At 42.3% G+C, this 27,586-nt stretch overlaps 2 protein-coding genes and 9 non-coding genes across 12 annotated transcripts; 1 reads left to right on the plus strand and 10 right to left on the minus strand.

Moving 5' to 3' along the window:
• Positions 1 to 332: 332 nt before the first annotated feature.
• TAF1D (TATA-box binding protein associated factor, RNA polymerase I subunit D) lies at positions 333 to 12,334 on the minus strand. Its single transcript, XM_069883419.1, has 14 exons — positions 12,311 to 12,334; positions 11,105 to 11,356; positions 10,515 to 11,004; positions 10,105 to 10,280; positions 9,069 to 9,126; positions 8,501 to 8,757; positions 7,242 to 7,310; positions 6,948 to 6,995; positions 5,626 to 5,760; positions 4,362 to 4,399; positions 3,768 to 3,839; positions 2,983 to 3,037; positions 1,939 to 2,013; positions 333 to 1,081 (listed from the first exon to the last, which is right to left on the minus strand). The coding sequence occupies exons 2-6, from the start codon at positions 11,341 to 11,343 to the stop codon at positions 8,638 to 8,640; spliced, it is 1,083 nt and encodes a 360-aa protein (XP_069739520.1). The 5' UTR covers positions 11,344 to 11,356; positions 12,311 to 12,334; the 3' UTR covers positions 333 to 1,081; positions 1,939 to 2,013; positions 2,983 to 3,037; positions 3,768 to 3,839; positions 4,362 to 4,399; positions 5,626 to 5,760; positions 6,948 to 6,995; positions 7,242 to 7,310; positions 8,501 to 8,637.
• Positions 839 to 968, minus strand: LOC138716905 (small nucleolar RNA SNORA25). Its single transcript, XR_011336773.1, has one exon. It is a non-coding gene; the product is annotated as a small nucleolar RNA SNORA25 (small nucleolar RNA).
• LOC138716907 (small nucleolar RNA SNORA32) lies at positions 1,371 to 1,493 on the minus strand. The gene has a single exon (XR_011336775.1). It is a non-coding gene; the product is annotated as a small nucleolar RNA SNORA32 (small nucleolar RNA).
• On the minus strand, positions 2,130 to 2,268 carry LOC138716903 (small nucleolar RNA SNORA8). Its single transcript, XR_011336771.1, has one exon. It is a non-coding gene; the product is annotated as a small nucleolar RNA SNORA8 (small nucleolar RNA).
• Positions 3,086 to 3,217, minus strand: LOC138716909 (small nucleolar RNA SNORA18). The gene has a single exon (XR_011336777.1). It is a non-coding gene; the product is annotated as a small nucleolar RNA SNORA18 (small nucleolar RNA).
• On the minus strand, positions 4,141 to 4,214 carry LOC138716902 (small nucleolar RNA Z40). Its single transcript, XR_011336770.1, has one exon. It is a non-coding gene; the product is annotated as a small nucleolar RNA Z40 (small nucleolar RNA).
• LOC138716906 (small nucleolar RNA SNORA1) lies at positions 4,890 to 5,021 on the minus strand. Its single transcript, XR_011336774.1, has one exon. It is a non-coding gene; the product is annotated as a small nucleolar RNA SNORA1 (small nucleolar RNA).
• Positions 5,398 to 5,536, minus strand: LOC138716904 (small nucleolar RNA SNORA8). Its single transcript, XR_011336772.1, has one exon. It is a non-coding gene; the product is annotated as a small nucleolar RNA SNORA8 (small nucleolar RNA).
• LOC138716913 (small nucleolar RNA SNORA40) lies at positions 5,871 to 5,999 on the minus strand. Its single transcript, XR_011336781.1, has one exon. It is a non-coding gene; the product is annotated as a small nucleolar RNA SNORA40 (small nucleolar RNA).
• Positions 7,126 to 7,197, minus strand: LOC138716919 (small nucleolar RNA SNORD5). The gene has a single exon (XR_011336787.1). It is a non-coding gene; the product is annotated as a small nucleolar RNA SNORD5 (small nucleolar RNA).
• Positions 12,335 to 16,793: 4,459 nt separating the features above from the next.
• C1H11orf54 (chromosome 1 C11orf54 homolog) lies at positions 16,794 to 27,024 on the plus strand. Of its 2 annotated transcripts, XM_069883421.1 has the most exons (9): positions 16,794 to 16,859; positions 17,957 to 18,078; positions 20,095 to 20,193; positions 21,298 to 21,371; positions 22,146 to 22,247; positions 23,103 to 23,279; positions 23,994 to 24,143; positions 24,741 to 24,857; positions 26,734 to 27,024. In XM_069883421.1, the coding sequence occupies exons 2-9, from the start codon at positions 18,021 to 18,023 to the stop codon at positions 26,905 to 26,907; spliced, it is 951 nt and encodes a 316-aa protein (XP_069739522.1). In that variant the 5' UTR covers positions 16,794 to 16,859; positions 17,957 to 18,020; the 3' UTR covers positions 26,908 to 27,024. The 2 variants fall into 2 exon arrangements, with proteins under 2 accessions (XP_069739522.1, XP_069739521.1); XM_069883420.1 differs by lacking the exon at positions 16,794 to 16,859 and having other exon boundaries at positions 17,848 to 18,078.
• The last annotated feature ends 562 nt before the right edge of the window (positions 27,025 to 27,586 follow it).

Below are 27,586 nucleotides of genomic sequence, written 5' to 3' on the forward strand. Positions count from 1 at the left end.
GCTTCCTGTACAGCAGCAGGAAATCATTCCAGGATGCAGCATTCAGAGTGTTATTTAATGCTGTGACATTCTGTACAGAATAACCACTGCTCCACAGTTTTAGCAGTTGGGTTCAGTGCCAGGTAAATGAGGAAAAATAGTTGATAAAACCTTTTCCAGTCAAATCACAACCTGATACTCGGCTTGAGTAGCAATTCTGCACCACCAAGGAGGCAGCCAAGTTTCTGTCCAAAGCTTTGCCACATGTCCCAGAGTCACAACTGAAAGGCTGGGGGCAAGGGCTCCCTGTGCTTCTGAACTCATTTCCAAATAACAAATTACAAAGCAGGAAGGAAAGTTAGAATGTTTAATTCAAAATTACTGCAATAAGCAGCCTAGATACAAGTCCATTTTGTATTTGCAAGAGTCATGCAGTTCTTTGCAGTGAGAGCAGCAGGACCTGGGAGAAGAAAAGTATCTATGAGCACATTCAGTAAGAAAAACATTGAAGTGTCTTCCTCACACTTCACATCTCTTCCTCTAGTCTGACACAATTAAAGTTCAGGACATGGTGCTGGTATAAAAACAGTAATAAAGCAGGTAAAACTTAAGGGGCAAAAGCACAATTTCCAGTGCCAGCTCCTCAAATATCATTTACTGTTTGTTGTAACAGTGCCCATAGCATTCCCACCCTCCACTTCTCTCCTCCCTCCCCTGATTGTTCCAGCATTCCCATGCAGCTCTAGGTTTAACTGGTTTCAGAATGATACCAAGCAACCTCTTCCCTCCGTTATCATCTCAATAAAACTGAGGGCAGTAGATCATCCCTTTTCACTCCAAGGAGCCTCAATACAGAAGGCGTATCTCCTCACAAATAGACCATAGCACACACCAGGTGTCCACGGCATCCTGCAGAGGACTTCAATATGCGGTCACCGCGTTAAGAGCTGCTGGTTTTTCAGCCATGCAAACCCTCTTTGAAGTGACCTTGAAATTCTTTCTGGTACCAGCAATTTTGCTAAGCTCTTTCTTACCTTCAGGCTTCTGTTGGCTGCACTAGTGTTTCTCAGCCCTTTGCCATGCAGTGACTTGGTAGCAGACGCTGTGGGTTAAAGGGATTTGGTTTGCATCAATGATGTGAATGTTACTTGGATGTAAATTGCATGAAACAGTTTTTTGTCTCCTCCCTTTTGGCTTGTGTGCATGACAACCATGCTCTTTAACAGCAGCCTGTGGAGCCTGAAGTTAAAAGCTCTAACTAAAGCTTTTCTTCCTCTGTAACTGAAGAGATTTAGGTGCCCAAGGGTACAGGAACACACCTACAGCTCAGCAGGAAGCTGCTTAGATCTCATCAGCAGGAGGGAGCTCTGTGTCTTTGACCTATGCTAAAGCTTTATTCCCAGCAGACTTAATTCCACATCGTGTGGCAATTCAAGAGTCTGATGGGCTTGCTTTATGGTCATGTCCACAGCTCACCAGAAACAGCAACATCCTAGCAGCCTTGGTAATGACCAGGAGCTCTCCTCTCACTGCTGTTACCACCAACTTAAATCTGGGACTTAAATCAATACACAAGTTGGCCACCCTTTCTTGTTAAGGTCCAACCGATCCTGCCAACATGTAAAGCAAAGTTAAAGCCTAAATCTGTTAAAAGCTCCCAAGTACAGAACGATTACTGACAACCAACAGCAGCCCAATTTAGAAACTAGTACTGCAAATTGCTGCATGCCCCTGACAGCCGTTCCAAGCGTAACACACACAAGAACTCTTAGGTAAGCAATCTGCTCAGATACTGCCAAAACCCAGGGTGGTCACTACCCAGTGATCTGCCACTAGACAACCATTTCTACACTTTCTACAACAGTTTGTTGAGGTTGTGATGTTTAAGTCACACCAAGTAAATACACAAACTGTAAAGCAGCACAAAGCCATCTAACTGACAAGTAACTTGGTGCTTACCTGTCAAGCAGATTGTCTTCCACAGCTCATCCCTGTAGCACAGCAAAATTCAGTTTGTCCTGCATCCTAAAGTACCTGTTAAAAATAGGAAACCAAATGTAGTTCCTGAGTTCAAGAGACCAGTATCCAGTCCTCAACACTGGAACTTGAAAAGAGAAAGCAAGTGCACTCACATCCCTGAGGAGGACAAAGACTGTATCAGCAAAAATACCAGGTTTAACCAACACAACAGAAGGAAAACCAACGATGCCAAACACTGAACTACTGTAGCACTGGTTTTTGAACATCCCACCAGGAGAATGCTGCTGGGTGCAGATACCATACAGTGCAACAGCTGCAGCAGTTCTTCATCCACAACAGCTCACTACAAACATCCAAGCTTTTTGCATGCACCAGGTAGTGGCTAGAGAAACTACACTGACATATTCTTCATTTCACAGAAGCCGCCGCCATGCAACTGAGAGGGAAAACAAACTCACACAGACATCACCCAATATGAACAGAAGCTTCAGAACAGTTAAAACTTAAAAAGCTTTATTTTTTTTATTTAAAAATGTTTCTCCTACCATGAAGTACTTATACTTCTTCCAGAAAATTTGTTCATTTTACTTTAAACCTTGCATTCTATAGAAGAGAAGCCAAGGATTGTAAAGTAGTAAACTGGCTGAGCTGCTCAGACTTTAGTTGGTTAAAATACAAACTTAAAAGATAAAATCCAAATAGCGCTGCTTCGTATGAAACTATCAAACATCTCTTGACACAAAACAAAGATGTAGCCCGCTTATGAAGCCACTTCAAGTTTTAGATACCTGCTGTCTCTTCTAACTTATAGTCACCAAATCAAGAAATAAAGAATGACTCTCCTTTGTGATCAGAGAGGGAACAGATTGTTTCAAGACATCCAGAAAATTCAAACGGCAAGTAAGTGTGTTAAGAAGTGGGCACCTACACAAAGGCCTGGCTGAAAAGCAAAGTTCAGCCTGTGCAATTCAACATTAGTTACATTTTAAGTCACAGAACACCATACCCTCTTTTGACTCTTACCAAGCTTTTCCACTTGAGTAACTTTTTTCATTGTATCAAAAGCATGAGTCAGTACCTAAAGGAGAACAGTGCGTTAATTACAGTCCTCGGATGCTACATTAAGAGATGTCTTGCAGTTTTAACCCATGGAGCTAACAGGTAGTTCAATGGGTAAAGCGAAACTACAAGTTTATTCTGTGAGGCGTTTCCAACGACACGAACCTACAGAGCAGATCCTATCGGGATAGACCTCAGCATTTCTAGTACTACAAATTAACACAATAGATAAAAATCAAGCAGACTGGAAAGGTCTCCAAGAACAGATCCTAAGTGCCTTTTTGAAACTTGCTTCAAGACCTCTGGGGGAAGGAGGAGGCTAAATGATACACCAATATTTGACAAAGATTATGTAACTCTTTCATATTAGCAACAGTTCTAATGCTACAGGTTAATGCTACCTGAAAAGCAAACAAAGGGAATTGACTACAACTGTGCTCCCACAGAGTCCCCCCAGTAAGTTTCCTGCTGAGCATATCTTACTTCTAGAAGCAAAACTACCAGTTGAAGCAATTAAGCCAATCACCTTGTTTTCAACTGAGAAATTTGTATGACTGTTGTTTGGGCAAATCAAAGAAATTCTTCACTAAGAGTGAATGCTACACTAAAATACAGTAACATAGTGTTGAAACAATTCCCTAAAATCCTCCTTAAGTCAGTAAGCTTGATGCAATGTAGACTTCCAGCCACGGAAAACAAGACCCCTCTAATCATCAACAAATATGCAGAACCTCAGCTGTCATACTTACCCTGGAAAGGGACTTCAGGATTCTGTGCAATGGCAACCTGCATTTCTTCTCTCATTTTCTGATCCACACGACCTGAAAAAAAAAATAAGGTGACAAGACTGACACATGTGCTTACCCTCACATATCTAGAACAGTACTTAGTACCTAAGTGGTTCTAACCTCAACAGGCATTCCCAAGAGCTCCTCTTTGAAATTGTACTTAAAGTTACTATAGGGTCTGAATATTGTCCTATTTAAACTTGACAGCTCTTCTTAATTTCCTTACTCTTTTTAAAAGAAAGCCAGCCATCATCTTTGCTCAGTGACACAAAACACTGCATGTTAAACACTCAGATGCCCAGAATAAAGAGACACAAAAAGGATATTGATGTAGATTTGTTCAGAAAGGCTATTCTCACTCACTCTTCTTCAGAGCAGTTGAACATTTTGCCAATCATCACAACAATTTTCTCACAGCACTCTCAAGGTTGGGAAATGTTTCCTAAAGCAAACTGCCTCTTCTCAGTAAAATAAACCAGCAACAAATACAGCTCACCAAGTTAGAGACAGCTAACCTGCAACAGGCAAGGGTTAAAAGCTGCCTGTAAAACTTACCAAGATGCTATTTCATACTGGACCATCACACGGACTTCCTAAAAAGAAATAAATTTTTGCATTTGAGTAACAACTCCAAGTCCTTCAGTATTTTGGTAACTTAAGACTTCAGAAATATTAGATCCAATATGAAAGCAGGCAAACTGTAGTCCAGTTAAGCTGTAGGAATGCTAATGCCAAAACAAAGTATTCCTCTTGAAATCAGAGCCACAGCTCAGTATCATACAAATATCAACAAAAATCTATCTACAAGGTAAGAAACTGGACTCTGGCACAGAAGGTACTACTAAGGGAGTTACCCAGCAGTCAGCTGGTACTATGAGGTAAGAAAACACGTATCACAGTTTACAAACATGCTCTAATAAACCATCCACAAGAATGCAGCACTGCATCTGTGTTTCCTCTACCTGCTAATTCTACTTCCATTAGTAAGTGGGATGCAGAAAGCAGAAACAAAGTAAGCTAATTCTCGGGATCTTAAAGTAGCTGCATTTTCAGCTATGTTTGCATAACTGTCCAACTAAGTACACTTGTTACAGGCCTCATTGTCACCACTGCAATTAGCTTTGCAGCGAGGAAAGCATAACCTGTTATTCTTCTAGCCACGTTTTTCAATTCAGACACACAGCATGTTGTGCCCCTTTGCTGAATAACGAGGCATAACCATTAACTCTTCGCAATGTCTACAGAACAGCTTCTGGTTTCAAGACCAGGCCAGTTAATTTTGAAAGAAACTTGTCACTAGCTGCCATCTGTTACCTGGATTTCCATTTCCAAATAAAATACCACCTCTTTGTAAGAAGAGAGTAAAAAAGATAATGACTTAACATCTATGATCTTCATCCAACTACATCCACTTAGGAAGAACAGAACTATTTCCTCAATACTTGCCCTTAAGTAGAGCTTTCCACTGCGTTCCCAACATCACAGGAACACCCCTTTATAAAGAAATGCTTCACAACAAGGTAATTTAACTTTCTACCTCAGCTCTTCACTGTTATATTTGACAGCATTCCCAGTAAGAAGCTTTCAATGTACTTGTTTCAGCAGAAATAGCAAGTTTAACCAGCACACCAACATAAAAACCAATGTCGCCATCTGCTGAAATTTGGTAGTGCTACTTGTTGAACACCCCATCAGGAAGATCCTGCTGGGTACAGATACCATACAGCACACTAATAAGCCCGATGACTTGCTGTGGAAGTAGTACTTGTCTGAAGAATCTAATACTTCAGTGCTGAAGTGCAGAAGAAACAAAGCTTACCTCTTTCACTAACATAAGTCCACGGAAGTCATAGATTCGTACATCAGAAGGCCAGCAAACAGGCATAAGAATTCAAGCACTCCAAAAAGTCACAGCTGCTCACTGCTGCAGAGCCAGTGCGTTCATTGGCAAAGTCTGGAAAGAAATCCATACAACTGAACTGCGCTTCTGCAAATCTGGAACATGAAACTCATGCCCTAGATTCATCAGTACCTGAATGAACAGCTGTCTGAATACATGCAAATACTGTCCCTTCATATATGTAACACAACCAATGGGTGTTCATCAGCTGTGGGTTGCAAAAGAAGGGTTTTTTCTAAGCACTAGGTTCCAGGTTTTTGTCTACAGCAACAGACAAAAACTGAACACGTGCTGGAACATATTGAAAGCATCAGGTTTTCTTTCTTACAGTATTTGAGAGAGCATTTGAAGCCATTTCTCAGTTAATTATATACTTAACATTATTAACTGTCACCACCTTACAGTACCGTGTTTCCTATTTTTAGAGACAGGTATAGTTTGGACTAAGGTAACAGTGGCAAGAAGTTCCACATCAGATACACTGTTGTAAGAGAGCATTTATGCTGTGTCAAACTGATATGTTACCTAGTCTAGTACCCTTTACTACAGCAACAGCCAAATAAGATGTCCTGGTCCTATTCTTTAGGCATGTTCTTCTTGTAAGGTTCCCATCTTTGAAATGTTTTCCTGTACCATAATCTTGCACAGAATTTTTTTCCATGCCATTTCCTACTCTGCCCTGAAGCCACATAAACTTGTTTATGACCCACAGTAAGAAGTTTCACAGCTTGAATACATGCAAGACTACCAGCCTATTTCTGCTATGCCCCCTGTCCTTGCATAGGACATGCATTAAGATGAATTTTTACCACAGGGAAGCGATCGGAAGATACACCCTGGTACAGAAAGTGTGGGTAGGGCACAGCTACTAAGAATATAGCACTTCCAACATCTTCAGCAGAAAAGATCCCAGCTAGCATCCAAATCAACCAGACAGATTAAGCTACCCTGCAGCATTCAACATCAGGTGAAATTGAAGTATTTCTATATATAACTTTGAACAAAACCAGCACTTAATATACAAGTATTTGAGAACACAAAGGTTGAGTTTTCATTCAAGCAGAGTCCGTGCTTTGGTCACACTGAATACCCTGGAAGCTTCAGACAGAAGCTGCGCAGCTATGAGACTAATGTATTCATGCTTGAACTACGGAATACTGTTTTTCCAAAACATTGTCAGGCAAAGCAAAAAAAGCTACCTGAAGGAAAACAAGAACTGCAAACCCAAGTTAACAGCTTACCTTACGCATAAAGAAAATCAAAGTGTTTCATCTTCCAAAAGCAACAAACTACAGGAAAAAAGTGAAGTGACAAAATTATCAGATGACTAAGTAACTTATGGTTCCCCAAACCAAAAAGCTAGGTTTCTATCAATTTAACAGTTGTTATAAGCTTGGTTTTCATGTATATTCATCCAGTTCTAATCAGAATTGAAATTTAGTTCATTTCTGAGTCACTCAGCAGTTGAACAAAAAAATTCATCACATGAACTGCAGAATGAGCAAGACTCCACATCCCACCTCAATATTCCTTACCAAGTAAGAACTCCACTCCTGGATCCAGGATAAGTCCTTCAAGCCATAGAGTATTTCGCAGGTAGATGCCTGAAAGAGTTACATTTAACCATTAATTCTGGACCAGTATTAAATGACCTTTAAGCACTGAAGACTAATTTTTGCAGTCTTACTCCCTAGACCTACCAAGCTGGTATTAAGTCTTTTCCTGACAACATCCCTTTTCAGAACAGACTACTTTTGCCTGATGAACAGCTGTTAGCTTTCAGCTGATATAAATTTGGTTATTAGAGTATCTGAGTGAGGCAGATCACTTTTTGATTACTTACATCTTGTTGATTCACAACTAATCTTTGAAATACCTTTATTTCTACTGCCACCGGGACATCCTTGTTACCTAGGAGTCAGCCATGCTCATACTATTTCTGAACATTCATTAGTCAGGTTTCCAGCTGTCTAAAAGATCCCAAGAAGAGTATTTGCAACTGAGGTAAATGCTTTTTAAGTACTGTCATCATAAAGTGTGCTCATCTTCATCTGCTTAGACATATTGACATCAGACCCCATTGGACAGAGAAGGGCAAAACGGAAAAAAAATAATCTCTTAATCTAACATTCACTACACTGCTACAGTTATTTAAGATAACTTGTAACTTCAGATCATTGTATTAGATTCAGGAGCAGAGAATTTGTTTTCTGAAAAGTTGTGCCACATGAAATACACAATCTCAAACAAAATTATTTTATCACCATTAGAATGCATTAACCATGTTTTGCAACAGACTTCTGTCCAAATTGACTGATCACTTTTGCATTTTTACTGCTGGTACAAAGATTTGCATTAAGCCTCAGTCCTGCCCTCAACCCTTACTTGGCTCTCGAGTTATTTCAAAGCATAATCTGCATTTCTTTAAGATACAGAAAAATAATTCCTCAAGTACCACTCATAAAAGTCAGCTATGAAAGAGAATAAGGGCCCAAATTGCCCCTTGTAACATAAGCACGTGTATGGATAGATGCAAAAGGACACTTTGCTGTGCTGTGCTCTTCTATGTTAGAATATTTGGAACATGTTTTCCTGTGCTTAATTACACAAAATCTATGATCCACTGGTTAACAGAAGTCAAGTTGCAGAAGCTGGCATTTCAGCAAGATCATCAGTCACTGAATCAAGGATATTATACACTTGATACAGGACAGCACAGAAGACACTTAAAAGTTCAGCAAAAAGATTATGCTTGTTTTGCAGCTGTTCAGGCACAAGACCAGTATATACTCACCTTAAACCAAATCTGATCAGGTTGCTTAGTTGATAGCTCACGTCAACTTCAAACCAATGTTTTATACCAAGTAGGCATAAGAAAGGCATCTGTTAAGTTTTCTGCTCACTGAGGTAAACCTCGCAGAAGCTCAGTTCTCAGCAGCAGTTGTCTTCATCCTCTACTTCAATTATTTTAACTGATTTCACACGTTTCCTTTCTGGCTTTGACTTTTTCTTACTGGGAATCTTGCTGCTTATAATGAAAGAGCTGTTTTCCTAAGAAAATGAAAGACCCAACTATTCACACATCTAGTTTTGAGATTCTTAAAAGCTAAGATTTTAGTAGTAACTTTGCAAGCTTTAATAACTCTTCAGAGAAAACCTATACGTTACAGCATTATGTCCAAAGAGAAGAGTATGGATTCTCAAACAACCTCCTTCTGCATTTCAGATAAGGATTTACAGGTATCATACAGTTAGCTCTGAAGCTAATCTCAAGAATTAAGTACACAAAACATTATCTACTAATTCTTTAACCTCAGAGGAGAAAGAATTAAGGGTTTCTGAAGTTACAGGTATTTACTCACCACTACTCTCGCATCATGGTCTTCTGGATTATCAGAATTCAAGCTGTCACCATCATCACTGAAATACGGGAATTCAAATCAAGCTCTGTACTTTTATAGAAGTCTAAAAAGCAATTTAGTTTCCTACTACTACACTGAGTTTCTCATAAGGCTTACAGAAGTGCTACAGCTTGCAGAGGAAAGGTGATACTGCTTCCACATAAGATTCTTCTCAACTTGCATAAATCAGCAGTGTAAGTGATTAATAGAGTGAACAAAAAATGAAGGACAGTTTTGTACCTTTGCAACACTGCCTTTTAGGCTTTACAGTTTTAATGTGTATTTACAACATTAATTATCATTGCTATTTACTAATCCTTTTATTGCATTTAAGTTAACTGACCATGAAGACCCAACACAAAGTAGAAAGAAAACTAGAAGAAACATAAAACACCCCGTCTTTACTGGGGTTAACTAGAGGAACGTATTTCAGAAATACCTTTCTTTCTAAAGATTTTTACTACATATTTTAATGAGACAGTACAAATTACCACTTGAAACAATGATCAGTCTTTAGATTAATTATATCTCATTCTACAAGAACTTTCAAGTCAAATTTATAAGCACAGAATCCCAAGTGGTCAAGTATTTTTTTTCCCCCAAATAAACAGTGCTTTCATAAGCAGATATTCACATTTAGATTACAAAATACTGATATAGGCTAAAAGGGCAACACAGGAACTGAGCTTGGTGTACCTACAACTGTGTCACAAAATCACACACTACTACAGCTGTAGCAGTAACTGTACTACCTCCTAAGTTCCTCAACTCTAGCAGTAGCAACCGTCCTGCTTTGGCTGGGCTAGAGTTCGCTTTCTTCATAGCAGCCTGTGCGGTGCTGCATTTTGCATTTGCAACCAAAGCAGAACTGGTGCCCTCCCCATAGAAGCAAACAAGCTAGGGACGACCAAGAGCTAGAGTGGGATGTTACACGTCTACCCATACACAAACAAAGAAGAAAGTTTTATACCACCTGAAAATATACAGATTAACTTACTTCATCTCCTGAATAGGAGAAATGGGGCCTTCATCATCTAAGTATTTGTGTTTCCGTACTGCCAGGCCTTCTCTTTCTAAGTCTTCATTAGCTTGAAGGTTTTTTAAAGCTTTTTTAAGGTGTTCTTCATATTTAAGCATTTCGACATACTGGAAATATCCCTTTATAGCTGCTTGCTAAAGAAAAATGCATCAGGTGAGACTTTAAAAATACCACTATGAAGCATTTATATTTTGAACTGAATTTTAGTATTATTTTGACATCTGTATTTCAGTTGTGTTTGTCTTAAAGGGATTAAATGGACAACATCAAGTGCCCTGTGTAACATATCAGGCAGAAGCACAACACAGCCAATTTCAGTCCACTGGTTTTAGATGGACAAAACACTTGCCCAACAGAACAGGACTCACCTCATATTGAAGAACCATCCTGAAGGGAATATGTTTCTTCCCATAATATTTTTCAACAAAAGGGAACGGAACACCTCTGTGTTGAAGCCTTCTCCTTTGCTCTTCAGGTGAGGCTGTCAGCGGTGGCCTCCCTACTGGCAGTGGCATTCGTGTGCTCTCATACGATGGCACCTCTGCACTCTCATTTTTCTTCCTCCTCCTCTTGCCTGAGCCACACCTGAAATTTCGGTGCGCAGCAGCCTTAAACCTCTTTCCCCTGAAGTGATAGGCAAAAATAGCTTTCAAATTGAGTTTTGACTTGGGTTTCTCCGAAGTTTCAGATACTTTCACTGGTCTTGGAGGTGATAGAGAAGAATCTGAAGAGCTGTCATTGCTAAGCACTCCTACAGCAGATTCAGCTTGTTGCTTTGAAGACTGAGATCTCAGTTGCTTTGAAAGTGCAGTAGAGCTCTCAGGATGGTTCTCACTGCCACTTGTGGCTGAAAGATCACTGAAGAAGAAAAGAGTTATTTATTTTCAGAAGTAAGTCAACTCATGGTATCTGACAGGTTCTTCACATGAAAAATTCTGAACTAGAGAGAAAAACTCACATTTCTGAATCACTGCTGTCCAGTAAATCCTCAGCTGAAGCATCTGATCCACATACACTGCTAAGCTCATCTGAAGACCACTCAGGAGCAGCATTCTTCTGCCTTGACCATGAACGCTTAATTTTTTTATTTCTTTCATGTGAATGTACCTTATACGGTTCTTTCTGACCACTGCATATCAGCTCTTGAGCATCAATGTAATCAGAGCCAGAAGCCTGGGATTCATCTGTATCAGTCATGCTTCAGTTTGCTCTAAAAAAAAAGATCAATGATAACTCAAGATATTAAAAGAAATGCTATGTTAATGAGGTAACAAGCCTTTCACCACTCCAGCTAACAGGGTAAGCTTGCAAGAACAATCTGTGACCAAGCTTCAACAAAGGTTTTCCTATGAACCACAAGCAAATTGACCTTTACAGCCCTTCTCCAATTTATAGCCATTCCTTCTAGTCCTATCTCTACATGTCCTTGTAAACAGTCCCTCTTCAGCTTTCTTGTAGACCCCTTGAGGTACTGGAAGGTAGCTATAGTCTCTGGAGCATTCTCTTCTCTAGGCTGAACAACCCCAGCTCTCTCAGCCTGTCCTCACATAGGAGGTGCTCCAGCCCTCTGATGATCTTTACAGCCCTCCTCTGGACCCATTCCAACAGTTCCATATCCTTCTTATGTTGAGGATTCCACTTCTGGACACAATACTCAGTGAGACAGTGTCAACATCAGAAGCAATGTCCCCTCCCCTCTGTTCTTTCACTAGCTACACAATACCTGGTATAAACTGGAGAGAAGCAGATTTAGGCTAGATGTAAGGAAGAATTCCTTCACCATGAGAGCAGTGAGGCACTGGCACAGGTTGCCCAGGGAAGCTGTGCCTGCCGCATGCCTAGAGATGTTCAAGGCCAGTCTGGATGGGCCTTGGGCAGCCTGATCTAGTGTGATGTCCCTATCCATGGCAGGGGGGTTGGAACTGTCTGATCTTTAAGGTCCCTTCCACCCAAACTATTCTATGATTCTATTTAAAACCGTAGCATGGAGGGAGATCAATCTGCTCTTCTGTGTGAGGCAAGGTGACTTTTGACAGCAACTTGCCCCTATACTCTGGATCAACACAGCTAACATCACAAGACCTGACAAACCCAATGTCCAGAAACTAAACAGCCTAACATTAAAGCCCAAACACATGCAATACCAGCACCCATAATTACTTACAGCTGGCAACTCAGCATCATCCACTGGCTCCATTATAGCTCCATCCTTAACAGCTGGCATGCCAGCCACATCTCTTTAGGAAGAAAACAGCATGTAACTGGCTGACTATTCCACACAAACTCGTCTAGTTTTAAGAGAGCCAGCAATTTTTTTCACCAGCATTTGCCTCAGGTTTAAAAGTACTGGACACATCACTCGCTCACCCAACTCCTCCTGCCAGCGGTGCTGGATCAGGGCCAAGGTGATACAAGTAGTTACTATTACAAAAAAATTGAAATGTTAGTGGAGTAAAGTTTCATCCAAGTAACTTTTTTCAAAGTTAGACAGAATATCCGTCTGATAGCATGTCTTTTTTCAGTGTTTTTCCAGGCACTTTTGTTATTCTGGAGATTATATCATCTTGTGTTAACCATGAGCTCTGCTGAACAGATGCATCCTCTTCAGTGATCACTTCTGCTTGCAGTCTTGCCCTATCTCATATGCAAGGTCAGACAGAACTTGCTCCAAAGCTCCAGTTAGCAGAGATTTGGCTGTTTTGAAGTTCATAACATTAAAATCAGTCCCTGGAAATGAACAGAATATGCATAGGACTTTTGGAAAATGTGATACATATATATCTAAGTGGGAAATGTATTCTGTATCCAGCTTGTCTCGCTGCACAGGATTGGAGATCACTCCCTCCCACTGCCCATACCTGAATAAAAGATGCTTGCTTTCTAAAACTCCAAAGCAAATCCCCCAGAGTTTATTTTACCAGCATTTTTGGTATCAAAGGCAGAAATTTTGCACAGGGGCACCCACCACGCTACCACAGCTTGGGGCACTCCACCAGGTCCACTCCCAATGATATTGAAAACTCCAGCAAATAAACTCTAAGACTCATTTTGGAGTTTTAGAAAGCAAGTATCCATTATCAGTCCTGGGAAACAGCAAGGAGTGACTGCCATCACTCACGTGCAATGAAACTGGGTACAGAATACATTTCCCACTTACATGCATACGTATAAATTTTCCCAGACATCTCGGGGAGATTCCAGTACTTTCCAAGGACTAATCTGAATATTATGAACTGTGCAACAGTCAAGTCTCTTGCTAAAATAAAGCTCTGGAGCCAGCTCTCTGCTTGACCTTGCATTTGAGATAGAGAGTGCAAGTAGAGGTGATAACAAAGGAGACGTCTTTTCAGCACTGGTCATACTTCATACAAGATGTTATCATCTCCAAAGAATGAACAGTGACTGGAAAAACACCATCTAAAAGAAAGCACACAGAGAGACATACTGTCTTATCTTCTAAAGTCGTAATTACCTAGATGAAACATGATCCTACGTTAGTTTATACAAAAAGAAAAACATCCCCTTTCTGCATTTGTAAATACTTCCTGCATCATGGACGCACAGAGTTGGTTGGAAGGGACCTTAAAGATCATCTAGTTCCAACCCCCTGCCATAGGCAAGGACACCTCCCAATAGATCAGGCTGCCCAAGGCCCCATCCAGCCTGGCCCTGAACACCTCCAGGGATGGGGCACCCACAGCTTCCTCAAGCAACATGTGCCCGTGCCTCACCACCCTCAGCACTTAGAGCTTCCTCTTTACGTTCAGTCGAAATCCGTCCCTCTCCCGTTTAAAGCCTTTTCTCCCGTCTTATCACTACACACACTTACAAGAAGCCCCTTCCCCAGTCTTCCCGTGCCCCTTCCCCCTCCCCAGAGCCGCGGATGGTGGCGGATACCGCGCTGCCCTCAGCACCCACCATAGGCCGCGCCGCCGCAAAAGGCGCGAAATGGCCGCGCGGGGCCTTAAGTAGCGGCGGGTGGCGCGAGGGCCGACGGGAGGGTGGGCGGAGCCGGGGTGGGTTGGTCGGGGAACGAGCCAATGGGAGAGAAGGCGGGAGGGCGGAGCAGGCGCGCGGACCAATGGGAGAGGAGGAAGGAAGGCGGGCAGAGGGAGGGGCACGCGGGCCTATGGGCGGGAGGGGCGGGCGCGCGGGGGCCGACGGGAAGAGGGCGAGAATCACCAAGTTGGAAGAGACCCACCGGATCACCAACCATTCCTATCAAACACTAAACCATGTCCCTTAGCACCTTGTCCACCCGTGCCTTAAACACCTCCAGGGAAGGTGAATCAACCACCTCCCTGGACAGCCTGTTCCAGTGCCCAATAACCCTTTCCGTGAAAAATTTTTTCCTAATGTCCAGCCTAAACCTCCCCTGGCAGAGCTTGAGGCCATTCCCTCTTGTCCTGTCCCCCGTCACTTGGGAGAAGAGGCCAGCGCCCTCCTCTCTACAACCTCCTTTCAGGTAGTTGTAGAGAGCAATGAGGTCTCCCCTCAGCCTCCTCTTCTCCAGGCTAAACAACCCCAGCTCTCTCAGCTGTTCCTCATAAGACCTGCTCTCCAGCCCCTTCACCAGCTTTGTTGCTCTTCCCTGGACTCGTTCCAGAGCCTCAACATCCTTCTTGTGGTGAGGGGCCCAGAACTGAACACAGGATTCGAGGAGCAGTCTCGCCAGTGCCGAGTACAGAGGGAGAAGAACCTCCCTGGACCTGCTGGTCACGCCGTTTCTGATACAAGCCAAGATGCCATTGGCCTTCTTGGCCACCTGGGCACATTGCTGGCTCATGTTCAGTCGCTGTCAACCAACACCCCCAGGTCCCTCTCCTCCAGGCAGCTTTCTAGACAGACTTCTCCTAGTCTGTAGCACTGCACAGGGTTGTTGTGGCCCAAGTGCAGGACCCGGCATGTAGCCTTGTTAAACTTCACGCCACTGGACTCAGCTCAGCGGTCCAGCCTGTTCAGATCCCTTTGCAGAGCCTCCCTACCCTCCAGCAGATCCATGGTTCCACCCAGCTTAGTGTCGTCTGCAAACTTGCTAAGGAAGTGGGACGGGCGCGCGGGAGCCGACGGGAGGAGGGCGGGCGGGCGTGTCCGCCATGCCGGGCGGGGCGCGGCGGTGCCGCCGGGCGGGTAGGTGCGGGCGGTGAGGCGGCCGAGTGCGGGGCAGGTCCTGGTCCCGGTCCCGCCTGCCTTCTCCTTGCTCCCCGGCTCTCCCCACCTCCACCGGGCAGGAGCACCTGCTGTTCCGCTCGGCTGGAGAACAAGTCTTACGAGGAGCGGCTGAGAGAGCTGGGGTTGTTTAGCCTGGAGAAGAGGAGGCTGAGGGGAGACCTCATTGCTCTCTACAACTACCTGAAAGGAGGTTGTAGAGAGGAGGGCGCTGGCCTCTTCTCCCAAGTGACAGGGGACAGGACAAGAGGGAATGGCCTCAAGCTCTGCCAGGGGAGGTTTAGGCTGGACATTAGGAAAAAATTTTTCACAGAAAGGGTCATTGGGCACTGGAACAGGCTGCCCAGGGACGTGTTTGATTCACCTTCCCTGGAGGTGTTTAAGGCACGGGTGGACAAAGTGCTAAGGGGCATGGTTTAGTGTTTGATAGGAATGGTTGGACTCGATGATCCGGTGGGTCTCTTCTAACCTGGTTATTCTACGATTCTATGATCCCCCCGCCTGCAGGCGTACCGCTCTTCTTGCTGTCAGTGCCGCGTTTCTCTCCTCTCACAGACTCCCGTCTGCAATTTTCCCCTGATATTTCTCCCCCATCCCTCCTCTCATCTCTAGCCTGCCCAGAAACTCTTCTTTCTACCCTTTAAACCAGTTCTAATTCAGATTTATTTATGCGGTGCCCCCTTAATATCGCGGTTCCCATTTAATCTGTGTTCCCTTGGCTCTTTACTACTCTGATATTTTCTTCCGGCTTCAAAAACTGAGTCTTTTAAAGTCCTTTTAGACCCTTGTTCTCTGTTATTGTTGCACCATCCCAGATCTAATAATCTTATTGTCTCTGTCTTTGGAATTCTTCTGTAGTAGGTTAATGTCACCTCACCCCTCTACGATGGATCCTAACTGTCTGTCTTCTCCTTCCAGGTTCTCCCTCTCCCACACCACATAAACTCACCTGTGGATCGGGTCCTTGTGGTGGTGGCTCACAGATACACTTCTCTTTTGTGCCCTTCCTGGTAAGCGCTACTGTCTAGCCGTTAGATTGGTTTTTGTATAGTACAACGAGCTTTTCCCACAGTCTTCCCCTCCTTTCTTGACTGTGGAAAGCCGACTACTGTCCTTTAGACAGCAGGTGATGGTCTAAGTGTTACATTTGAGCTTACTTACCTGAACTGTGCCCGTGTCTTGCCTCTATCTTTTGCACAATAGCAGTTCCAGCCTGTTTTCTCGATCAGGTTCAGGACTTTTTCAACTAGTGCTGTGACTGCTGGCACAGCCTCCTTCCAGACATGGAAGAAGGTTCTTGAAGGGCTGAGGATCATCTAAAACAGTACTGTTGCAGCCTTCTTACTTTCATTCTCTGACTAATCACTCCCTATCTTATGTTCGGTGCATGCTTTAAGACGTGGAGTCTGTTTCCTCTATCTGCCAGTCGGTTTCTACCAGAGGCACCAAATCCAGCCTCTTACCTTCTCCTTCACTGCCAGGGGAGGGTGGAATCATCCGTGGAGATGGAAAAGAGCAGCTGAAATGAGAATTACTACATGAAGGTAGCTGTCTTTCTCCCTTTCTCTACTGCTTGCACTAATTAGATGTGGCTGAACTTGAGCTCAAGGAATTCAGTTATGTGATTGCCGTGATCTCCTGTCTCTTTTTTTGTCACCTCTGTTTTTTTCTCCTTTGAGCAGATTTGAGAGGCCTGTGGTATAAGGACAATTATGATTTTTGACAATTATAAAAAAAAATTTAAAGAAATAGAAGCAAAAAGTAGACATAACAGCTAGCTCATCATAGTTATTCCTGGCAAAATCTCTCTCGGGTGTGGGATTGTGATTAGTTTTTTGGCTTTTTTCTCCAGGGACTGAGATCTGGATAAATGGGACTCATTTTCTTTCTCAGTTGTGTGCAGCAGGCATGCACTTAAAGATTTAATGATTGCTGTGGCTGATTTATAAGTAGTGTGTTATCAGCTGTCTCTGCCCTGAGCTGGTTGTTTGCCCTTGTAGCTGACTCTGCTGTTGGAAGGCTGACTGAAGTACAGTTCATTGGTAAAGGAGTACTTAAACTTAGGTTCAAACAAAACTTTTTGTAGTGGGCTCTGTACCTGTACAGAGCCTGATACTGCAGGACCTGCTGCCATTGTCTCTATTTTGCTGCTAGCCTGTTCACCTCTGGAAGGATAAACACGTGTCCAGAATCAATTGGAGACCATGTCACATCTAAGGTTGAAAGTCCACCGTAGCCAATAGTGGAAAAGTAAACATTAAGATAGGGAAAACCTGAGGACTCAGCTAATGTGCTTGAAAAAGCCCTGATTACTTTCAGAAACAAAATACAACTCCAGGATTACAAAGGACAGATAAATTTCCTGACCTGTCCCTTGCACTGGATTCAATGTGGGATGTGTTCTGCCTACACCCAGCTGTAAGCGTGCAGACTAGCATCTGTAATGCTCTGAGCCAGCTTCAGAGCTGACAGACGTGTTTTGGTTCAAAGCACTTAAGAAAATCTTGAAGCTGTTAGTCCTTCCTTTGATGGCAGAACTGCTATTCTACTGTTGTCTGGGTATTCTTGGGTGAAAATGAAAAATAAGTAACATATTGAGAACAGCCTGTTTTAATTGTTAAACCACTGTTCTTGTTGACAGATCAGTCCCTCCTACAGCATATATTGTGATTTTCCTACCTCAAGAAATCAGCACCAGTTAGGAAATGGCCAAAGTCGAAAGGTTTGCTTTTCATGTTCCCAGCCTGGAGGAGCTTGCTGGGGGTAAGTCATGGAGCGTGTAACTTTTTACAAACTTATAATGTGCTCTTCAAACTTATCTTAAAGCTCGTATCAAAACCTTTCTACAGCTAGTGCAGGCAGAATGTTCCTGCTCTTACCAGACTGAGGTGTAAAGAAAGGAATGGTTTTTCTGATATTTCTTTAAAGCAAACAATAACTCCTTCCCCAACCTGAAAGTGATATTTAAGCTTATCAACAGATGCTCAAACCTTTTATAACTCTCTGCTGCAAGTGCAGATTTGTGCAGGGGTTGTGAAAGTCTTATTTACGCATACAGGAGGATTATCTGTTTTCCTTTATCCTGCAGTCTTACTTTCTGAACCTGTGGACAACATAAGGTGTAGCATGGCAGATCTTAATTGAAGCTAGTTGGCTGTTCTTTGGGTGCAGGAAACATTTTATTTAATTTGTTTCTTTTCAAAGCCTTCAAAAAATGTGCTTAGAATAACAATGGGTGAGGCTAGAAGTGAGCTCTGCAGGTGACTTGATCCAACCCACCTGCTCATGGGCTTCTTTCCGTGCCCTAGTAGAAAGGCGTTATTCCTTCTGGCAGTCTGTCTCCTGCATCAGGTGTACTAAAGGTCTGTTTTGTTCTTTCCTTTCAGAGAGGTTGTTAAGTTCACTCTGCCACCCTCCCAAATCTCCGTCAGTCTGACATTTCCATGCTTTGAGAAAGTGTGTTCCCAGCAGTTTCTGGCTGCTCCTCAGTGGTCTTCTCGCCCAGCAGCTGTCAAACCAGGGCAAAAGGCCAGGGCTGCTATAGACCAGTGGGTGCAGCAGAGAACAGTGTGTACTTGCAGTAGAACAGTTTATAAAAGTAGCAGAAAGGATGGGTCATGAAAAAATTTTCCCTTTTTCCACGTCTGTTCTGAGGACCTCCTGTAAATTTTGTCACTGTTCAGCTCTTGAGTATAACTCAAAAACTGGCTTTTCCTTGTCCTTTTCCACTTACTAGAAGCTACTGAGATGTATTTAGAAATTGCTAAGTACCTTCTACTGACCCTTGTAGTCAACAACTTGGTAAAACTTCTCCTGAGAAGTAGGGTACAGCTGAAATCCTGATTTGAGGAAACAAAGGCAGAGAAAATCTTCTGAGGAAATAAGGAGCTGGCTAATTTGAGATCACAGACTGGATTTTCTGTTCCTTAGTTTGAGATATTTGTCAAAGTAGACCCGCCCGCATGAAAGAACTTGGACTCTTTAACATGATATTTGAAGCAATGCTTGAGAAGGCAATCCCACACTCAATAAAGGTTTGAAAATTGCTTCCAAATGATGTCACCATCCTTCCAGTTGTGTGAGTGGCTTTGCAGGTTCTGAGCCTAAAACCTGAAGCATATATGAAACAAAATGAGAAGTTTAGATTTGGGGCTGTTCGTTATCATCAGCACCATTAATTTTCTGTCTTGTGCTGACAGTGGCACTTGCCAGAAAAATCTCAATGTGAACATAAACATTATAGGTGATATCCTGTGACAGCAGAAGTTTCCAAGCAGCAGAGACAGTTTGAGATTATATGAGCTACTGCAAACAATCTAGGTAATATATTTAAAGAACCGGTTGTCTCTTCAGCTAAAACTTACTTCCTTCTATGCTCTCACCTGATATTTGACCATGATCATAATTGTCTGCTCTTGTGAAGCAAAACCACTGCTGAATGTGGTTTAAGATTACCCATGTTACTTCACATTGTGCTGCTCCTTCTACAAGGAGCAGTCTGTTATTGTATTTCAATTAAAAGATTTTTAAAATCCTTAAAATGAGTTAGTATGGTAGCTAACAATTACCTGAACAAGCTTTTGCTCTTCTCTGAATCTCTGAATCAGGAAATGTGCCTACAGACAGTAACAATTAAATCAATGGAGTTACTTTCTGCAAGTCCTTTAATGTATCTTCTTGAAATAAAGCCTAAACAGATTTATCTGTTCTTGTTATTAACTTGTCAAACTCTTGGTAATTTGCCATTGTCAGTAACTTTACCATTATTCTTTATGACAGTTTTGCAGAAAGGGCTTAAAGAAAACTTTGCTGATGCTGAAGTCTCTGTTGTAGACTGTCCTGATCTGACTCAGGAACCCTTCAGCTTTCCTGCTAAAGGTAACCTAGCATTCCTGTCTTCCACTAAGAGTTCTCCAGTTCTTTCTACCTCATCCTACTTGATTTTGGCCTTCTAAAGATGCTGAGAGAGCTTAAGTTATTTTACAGGTAAAGAATATGCATGAGGGGAAAGCTACATTTTATTACTGAATTTGTTTCCTTGCTGATGTATTGAGAAAGACAAGTCATTACCAAATACTTGTCATGATTTTTTTCCCTAACCTATGATTACAATACCCTCTTTTTTCATAAGCTTTATTTAGTGCATTGAACAGGTTTTGAATTTGGGCACTGGAACAGGCTGCCCAGGGAGTGAGTCACCTTCCCTGGAGGTGTTTAGGGGACAGGTGGACGAGGTGCTGAGGGGCACGGGATAGTATTTGATAGGAATGGTTGGACTCGATCTAATGGGTCTTTTCCAACCTGGTGATTCTATGATTCCAGATGGAGGAATTTTTTAGATCCATGCCAGTCACTATCTGAACTTAAGGAGTTGCATATCCATTCATTTTTAAATTCCCACTATTCACATGTGTCGGTGAAGTGAAGCGGTCTTACTCTGAGTGTGATTCATCTTCTTTGACATTAGCTATCTGGAAGATTTGTTGTCTGTGCTACTCATCCGAGTTTCCTCTGTCAACGTAGTGAAAGAAACACTTCCAGGAGGTGATTCATTCCTTCTTAAAATGCATGTCCAAATAAGTGGGATGATTTGTGTGTCCTGAGACTTTGGCACCCAGCTTTGCTGAAACTTTGCAAGTGGACTCCTAGTGGGGGTCTCCGCTGGGTGGTGAAGGCATCTTACTGGAGAAATGGCAAATGGCAGGTGTTGCCCACTGTAATATGTTTTTTTTGTGCTTAGAGAATGTTAACTTTACAGCAGGTTGCCTAACATTAAATCCTACTGTGAATCATTTGAGGGTTTGCTGTCCGTGGACTTTTGAATAGCACAACGCTTTATCATCTAAGTATGCTAGGGAAATAGTGTTTTCAAAGGGGTTTAGAACTTTGAGGAACCAGTTCTTTGCTAGGTTATACTGCATTGTCATTTAGGATTATTAGGAAAAAAATATTTTACCAAGCTAACTGGCTGTTTTCTTCCAGGAATCTGCGGAAAGCCTAGAATAGCGGATGTGGGAGGTGTTCCTTATCTCATACCAGTTGTACAGAAAGAAAAAGTGAGTTTTTCCTGTACCTGTGGCGTTTAATACATTTTTCAAACAAAAAGAAGTGTCTTGTTGAAATAAAAACAGAAATAAGGACTAACAGTAAGATTCTGCTTGTGAAAAAGACTTATTTACAGTGTTTTACGAGATTGATTCTGGAATGCATTAGACATAGACAGTGTCAGGAAATCTTACACATCGTAGCACAACCAGCATATAGTCATTGATGGTTCATCTTCTCCTGTCCTCAAATGCAAGATAATTTTGGAAACACAATCTGTAACAGGAGCCATGGAAGGAACTACTGAACAAGGCGCTCGTCTGCATGTTTGTATATGGTTTGCTGCATGCCTGTGATTTCAACTCACAGCCACAGTTCTTTGTAAAAACTGGCTGTATTTGCATTTTCAGGCCAATGCTGGATTCACATTACTGTCCTTTTCCAGGAACATCCTACCTCCTGACACCTCACCACATCTGTCTTTATCTAATGTTCCCTTCAATTTTTTATTTTACACATAATTTTCAATAAGAACAATAATTCAGTTTTATGAGTAAAATGGCAGTGAAATATAAAGACAGACTCTACCTTTCAGAAAACAGAGAGACATGCACCTGATTTATTACTACCAAATGTTGTGTTGTTCAGAAACTGTTCAAACTAATTATCCAAAATCCCAATGAGGGCTTTGTGAATTAAATGCATCCAGAGGTTACAGTGAACAGAATGGCAATTCCAAAGCACAGCACCATACCAAAATCAAAGGATTTTTTTCTGTTTTGCAGCTTTATGATCTAAATACAGTTGCAAAGGACATAGAGCTGCCTGGAGCTTTCATTCTTGGAGCCGGAGCTGCTTCTTCTAAGACAGTTGGAGTAAATGCTGAGGTCAGTAAATAAGTGTCATGGTTCCACATGAATTTGCAGCAAAACACTTAGCTTTTGTGCTAAAAGCAAATGAAACACATTAGAAGGAAATCAGATGAGGGCCATCCAAAGAGGTGATATTGGATGATAAAGATTAATTTTTAACTTGTAATTCTCTGGGAAGCATGTGATTGCTTTGAAGTGTGCAAGAAATAATCTTTTGAAACTGATTGACAAAGACCTGGACAGAGGTTTTAATTACTAGATTTAGAAATGTCTGTCAAAGTTACTGGTAAATGCCTTTGAAATACTCCTTGTCTTTTGCCTTCTTGGATGGCTTTGTTTTACCATTCTAAATTTTAAAGATGCCACATACAAAATGTTCACTGCAAAAGAAGCAGGAGACTAAAACTACAGCCTATGGAGGCTTTGGTCAGTCAGAATCTTTTCAAGCATAAACCCCTGGTCTTGCCATCACCTTTTGATGCATTTATTGCCATAAAAGTCATTGTTACATTACACTGAGAAAACATTACATAGAATTCCAATACTTGTACAGGCCTGAGATTTCAATAGTTAGAATTATTTGAAAAAAACCAAAATCAAACCAACACTAGCATTCATCTTCACAAAAGATTAAATTTAACTCTCCAGAAAAAGCAAAACTGTTTTCTGGAGTTTTAAATTACATTACAATATTAGTGCATTTTTCTTACCAGTACAGATCTCATCCTGAGACAAAGAACTGTGACGAAGGAGATTATTTCTTGGGATCATGGTCCAAAGTTTAAATTGCATTTATTTGAGTTCTGTTTATTTGTCTGACTCTTAACATGTTCTTACTCACTTGACTTACTCGTACATGTTCTTTTCTAGCTTATCCCTATTGTTCAGACTAAGAGTGAAAAGAAGCCTGCTGTAAATGGGAGCTACATTGCTCAAATAAATCCTGCAGATAAAGGGTGCCTGCTTGAGAAGTACAGCAGTAAATACACTGACTGTGAGTTTGGGCTGTTGGCCAACCTTTATGCCAGTGAGGGTCAGCCTGGTAAGGTATGTACTTGGATCAAAGGTGACTTTGTCTGTAGAGATTTGTGCATGAAGAGAGACTCATGTTTCAATGTGTTCCTATTAGTTTTTTACAATAATAGTAAAGCAGTAGTTCCATGAAGGAAATATCCAAACATACAGAACTAATGCCGGTGAATGAGGGGAAGAAGTGCAGGAGATAGAGAGGCATTTGAGTTTTTGGTGCTAAGTGTTAGCTTACTAAATTTTTTCCATCGTAAATCATCTATACAAATCCAGTCCAAACTAGCAGTGATTGAAAGTGATGGTTGTACTATACACTCATGTAAATCGGTTCTGGATGCTTGTCTAGTTTTTTTGTAGAAGTGCTTCCCCTGACACAGGTAGCACAAAGAGGTATTGGCAGAGCAGTCCAAAGCCTGACTACCACACAGAAAATGAGCAATCTTCTCAATTGCTCAAAGTTGAAACCAGCTGGTGGACAGAAAAGGGTTGCTTATACCATTGTCTCATGTGTGAGTACATGACTTGCTGCCTAGCACCCTTCACAGGCAAAGCTAATGTTGACGAGAAAGTCAGGGAAGAGTTGGTCAGGTACTGGAAGGATGCAAGGGAAACTCACATTTTCAAAAAGTAATCTTGGGTTAGAAGCTTGGGAGAATTTCAGAGCAGCTTCCACAGACCTTTTGGGACTGTTGCAGTGGGAGACAGCAGTAACAATTTAACTTTGTTCTCCAGGTCATTGAAGTGAAAGCCAATGGAAGAACTGGGGAACTTAACTTTGTGTCTTGTCTGAGGCAAATTCTGGAGAAACACTATGGAGAAAAGCCAGTTGGGATGGGTGGTACTTTTATCATAGAGAAGGGGAAAGCAAAGATTCACGTTATGGTAAGTTGTTTTCAATTCATATAACTTCATGATTCTGAAAACAGAAGTATAAATCAGGCTGTAACATCTTAGTGTTTGGACTTTGTTTTGTACTATTAATTGTATGCATAATTTGTTAGGATAAGCAGCATATTAAAGCAAGGAGCTGACATTACAAAACTGACTTTACAAAACTGACATTACAAAACTGATAATGCTCTTATTACTTGGCCTTAACACCATCATGGTGTCTTTTGAAATCTATGGGCAGCTAATGAACTGTGTAACTATTGTAAAATGAACTGAAATGAAATACATGAACTGAGGTGATACAAGAAGCACTAGACTTCTTAAAAATAACTGAGCTTCTAAAATATAGCAGGAGGGGAATTCTCACTTCAGTAGTTCTCCCACGACCTGTGTACTGAAAGAAACAATACTCTGGCCACTTCTTTTTCTCGCAGAAATGCAACGAAGGGCACTGGTAAGCTTCATTTGAGCAAGAAGGAATGTGAACAGGATAGTGGGGAGGGGAAGAGTGAAAGAAAGTTGCTAGAAAAGAAGTGTCTTGATACAAATGTCTTCCTTTCATTTAAAAAGCTTTTACTTTTCCTGTAGCCTCCAGAATTTTCTACCTGCCCTCTGAACACCGATGAGGATGTGAATAACTGGCTGAAATTCTTTGAAATGAAGGCTCCACTGATTTGTCAGCCAGTAATAGTTTCAAGAGATCCAGTGAGTCTTCTTCTCATTTCTAAGTGTAAACCGAGACTTATAGTGAGTTTTGTCTGGAATGTGGTTTTCCTTTTAAGAACAGGAGTATGTATATATAGTGTTAAACTCTTCCAGAGGTGACATAATGAAATAGAATCTTCTCATTTTTGTCACTGGTTTGAATGGAAATGAGATGATTCTTTTGTGAAACCAGTTGCTGTTCATACTGGGTTGAAGTTTCTGGTTCAGTTCCAATTGCAAGTGTGCGAGTGTTTGCCTCCTAAAGCCAACAACGTAGTTTGCATTCACTGCCGGTCACACCAGGAGAAACATCAAGAGTATGAAAGCTTTTTCAGCTTTGTGTTCACATAGTTCACTTTCACAAGAACTATCTCTGCTAATGCTGTGTCGAAATAGGTGATGCATGTTTCTCACAGTTGCCAATGCAACTTGAAGACTGCAAAGTCTCATGCTAGAAACTTATCTAGCATCTTTCACAAGCACTAAAGTAAACAGCAAATGAATTGGAGTAAAATCCAATCTGGTTTCAAAGGCCATTAGGATGTTTACCAATAGGAAGACTGTTTATTTAAAAGTAAGCAGGATACCATAGATGAAAATGACTGTTTTATAAATAACTATGCAGTCATAAGTAATATATTTTTTCTAGAGTAAAACGAGATGTGCTGTAGGCTCGGATATGTTCAAGGGTGTGACTGTGTCTTTATGTGGCAGCCTCTAGCCTATGGCTAAATTGTGTGCATCTTCCCAGAATAAACTGACGAGTGCTTGGAAAGCTGCCATCAACAGCTGCTCTGTGCAGAACCAATGCAACTTGTGTAGTGGATGCAGCTGGGTTACTTTCTCTGTATCCATTGCAAACTCAACAGCACTTGGCTAAGCCTTATGTTTTTGGAAATGTCTGAGTGTCACTGAAGAGACAGCAGCAGAAGATGGCATTCAAATGCCGTAGCATTACTCGTTAGTATCATGTTGCAGCCCAGAAAACAAACCATTTCCTGGGCTGCCTCAAAAGAAGCATGGCCAGCAGGTTAAGGAAGGTTATTCTCCTTCTTGTGAGACCCCATCTGGAGTGCTGCATGCAGCTCTGGGGCCCCAGAAAGACATGGACATGAGGCAGGTGCAGAGCATGGCCCTGAAAATGGTCAGAGGCCTGGAGCACCTCTCTGTGAAGAAAGTCTGAGAGAGCTGGGGTTGTTCAGCCTGGAGAAGAGAAGGCTCCGGGGGAGATCTTATAATGATCTTCCAGTGATTAAGGGGGCCTTTATAAGAAAGACGAAGAGAGACTTTTTACCAAGGACTGTGATGACAGAAGAGGCAAGGCCTTTAAACTGAAAGAGAGAAGATTTAGATTGGACATAATGAAGAAATTCTTCATTATGAATGTGGGGAGGCACTGGCACAATAGGAGTGGTAGATGCCCCATCCCTGGAAGTGTTCGCGGACAGGCTGGACAGGGCTCTGAGCAACCTAATCTATGAAATATGTCCCTTCCCACAGCAGGGGTGTTGGAATCAATGACCTTTTATAGTCCTTTCCAACCCAAGCCATTCTATGATCTATGAAACTGATGGGGGTAATCTCACAGTTGAGTATGCTAGTTGCTATTTTATTTGCTATTTTTCCTGTTTCTAGTAGGGTTTCCTTGGTGTAAGTGCTTTATTTAATACAAAAAGGAAGGGAGGGAGGGAAGGAAGAAAGAAAGGAGAACTGAAAGTTTGTGCTCCTCTTCTTTTGTCTTACTAGTTTCACAAGCATTTTATAAGTTTCCATAGCTTAATGGCTGGAGAGCTGCATGTATAGAGGAGGGGCTATCGTGGGACTTTTGACCTCAGTTGATGTGAGTGCACGCTGACAGACCTTTCTCTGGTGACAGGGCTTCGATCTGCGGCTGGAGCACACCCACTGTTTCAGCCACCACGGGGAGGGAGGGCACTACCACCAGGACACCAGCCCTGACAGTGTGCGCTACCGCGGGTACTTTGTGCCCGCCGAGCTGCTCTTCCGCATCGACAAACCCCTGGACACCCACCTCGTTGGCAGGGACTGAAGTGGGGAGGCTGTGGTGGAGGTTGTTGCCGTTTCATCTTCCTAAAATACAAATGCTGACGTTTTTATAACACTTTTGATTATTTGCACTTATCAGAGTAAGAATAAATACCAGAGCAGTGAGCTGCTGGCTTCTTGATTCTGTTATAGGGAGAAACTGTGCTTACAGTTTTGGGCCCCTCGCTACAAGAAGGACATTGAGGGGCTGGAGCGTGTGCAGAGAAGGGCAGTGAACCTGGTGAAGGGGTTGGAGAACGAGGGTTATGAGGAGCGGCTGGAGGCGCTGGGGCTGTTTAGGCTGGAGAAGGGAAGGCTGAAGGGGACACCTTATCACCCTCTACAACTCCCTGAAAGGAGGTTGTAGCGAGGTGGGTGTTGGTCTTTTCTCCCAAGTAAGAAGTGATAGGATGAGAAGAAACGGCCTCAAGCTACACCAGGATGGATTTAGACTGGATAGCAGGAAAAATGCCTTCACAGAAAGTCACTGGCAGAGGCTGCCCGGGAGGCGGTGGAGTCATCATCCCGGGGGCCGCTGAATAGCCGCGTGGGGCGGTTCTGCGGGGGCTTGGCGGCGGGCTCGGCGACCCTAAGGGGTCTTCTCCAACCTAAGCGATTCCGTGACCCTCTTTGAAAACTAACCCTGTAAAAGCCGATGGCCGCGCTCTGAGCGTGACCCCGGC

The sequence above is a fragment of the Phaenicophaeus curvirostris genome, chromosome 1 (assembly GCF_032191515.1).
Source record: "Phaenicophaeus curvirostris isolate KB17595 chromosome 1, BPBGC_Pcur_1.0, whole genome shotgun sequence".
Lineage (NCBI taxonomy): Eukaryota > Metazoa > Chordata > Aves > Cuculiformes > Cuculidae > Phaenicophaeus > Phaenicophaeus curvirostris.

Coding starts and splice junctions, on each gene's coding strand:
- TAF1D (XM_069883419.1), bottom strand. CDS start 11,343: ATGACTGATACAGATGAATCCCAGGCTTCTGGCTCTGATTACATTGAT. Junction 11,005..11,104: donor GACAGCAGTGATTCAGAAAT/GTGAGTTTTTCT, acceptor TTTCTTCTTCAG/TGATCTTTCAGCCACAAGTG. Junction 10,281..10,514: donor GGATGGTTCTTCAATATGAG/GTGAGTCCTGTT, acceptor ATTTTTCTTTAG/CAAGCAGCTATAAAGGGATA.
- C1H11orf54 (XM_069883421.1), top strand. CDS start 18,021: ATGGCCAAAGTCGAAAGGTTTGCTTTTCATGTTCCCAGCCTGGAGGAG. Junction 18,079..20,094: donor CCTGGAGGAGCTTGCTGGGG/GTAAGTCATGGA, acceptor TCTTTATGACAG/TTTTGCAGAAAGGGCTTAAA. Junction 21,372..22,145: donor CAGTTGTACAGAAAGAAAAA/GTGAGTTTTTCC, acceptor TCTGTTTTGCAG/CTTTATGATCTAAATACAGT.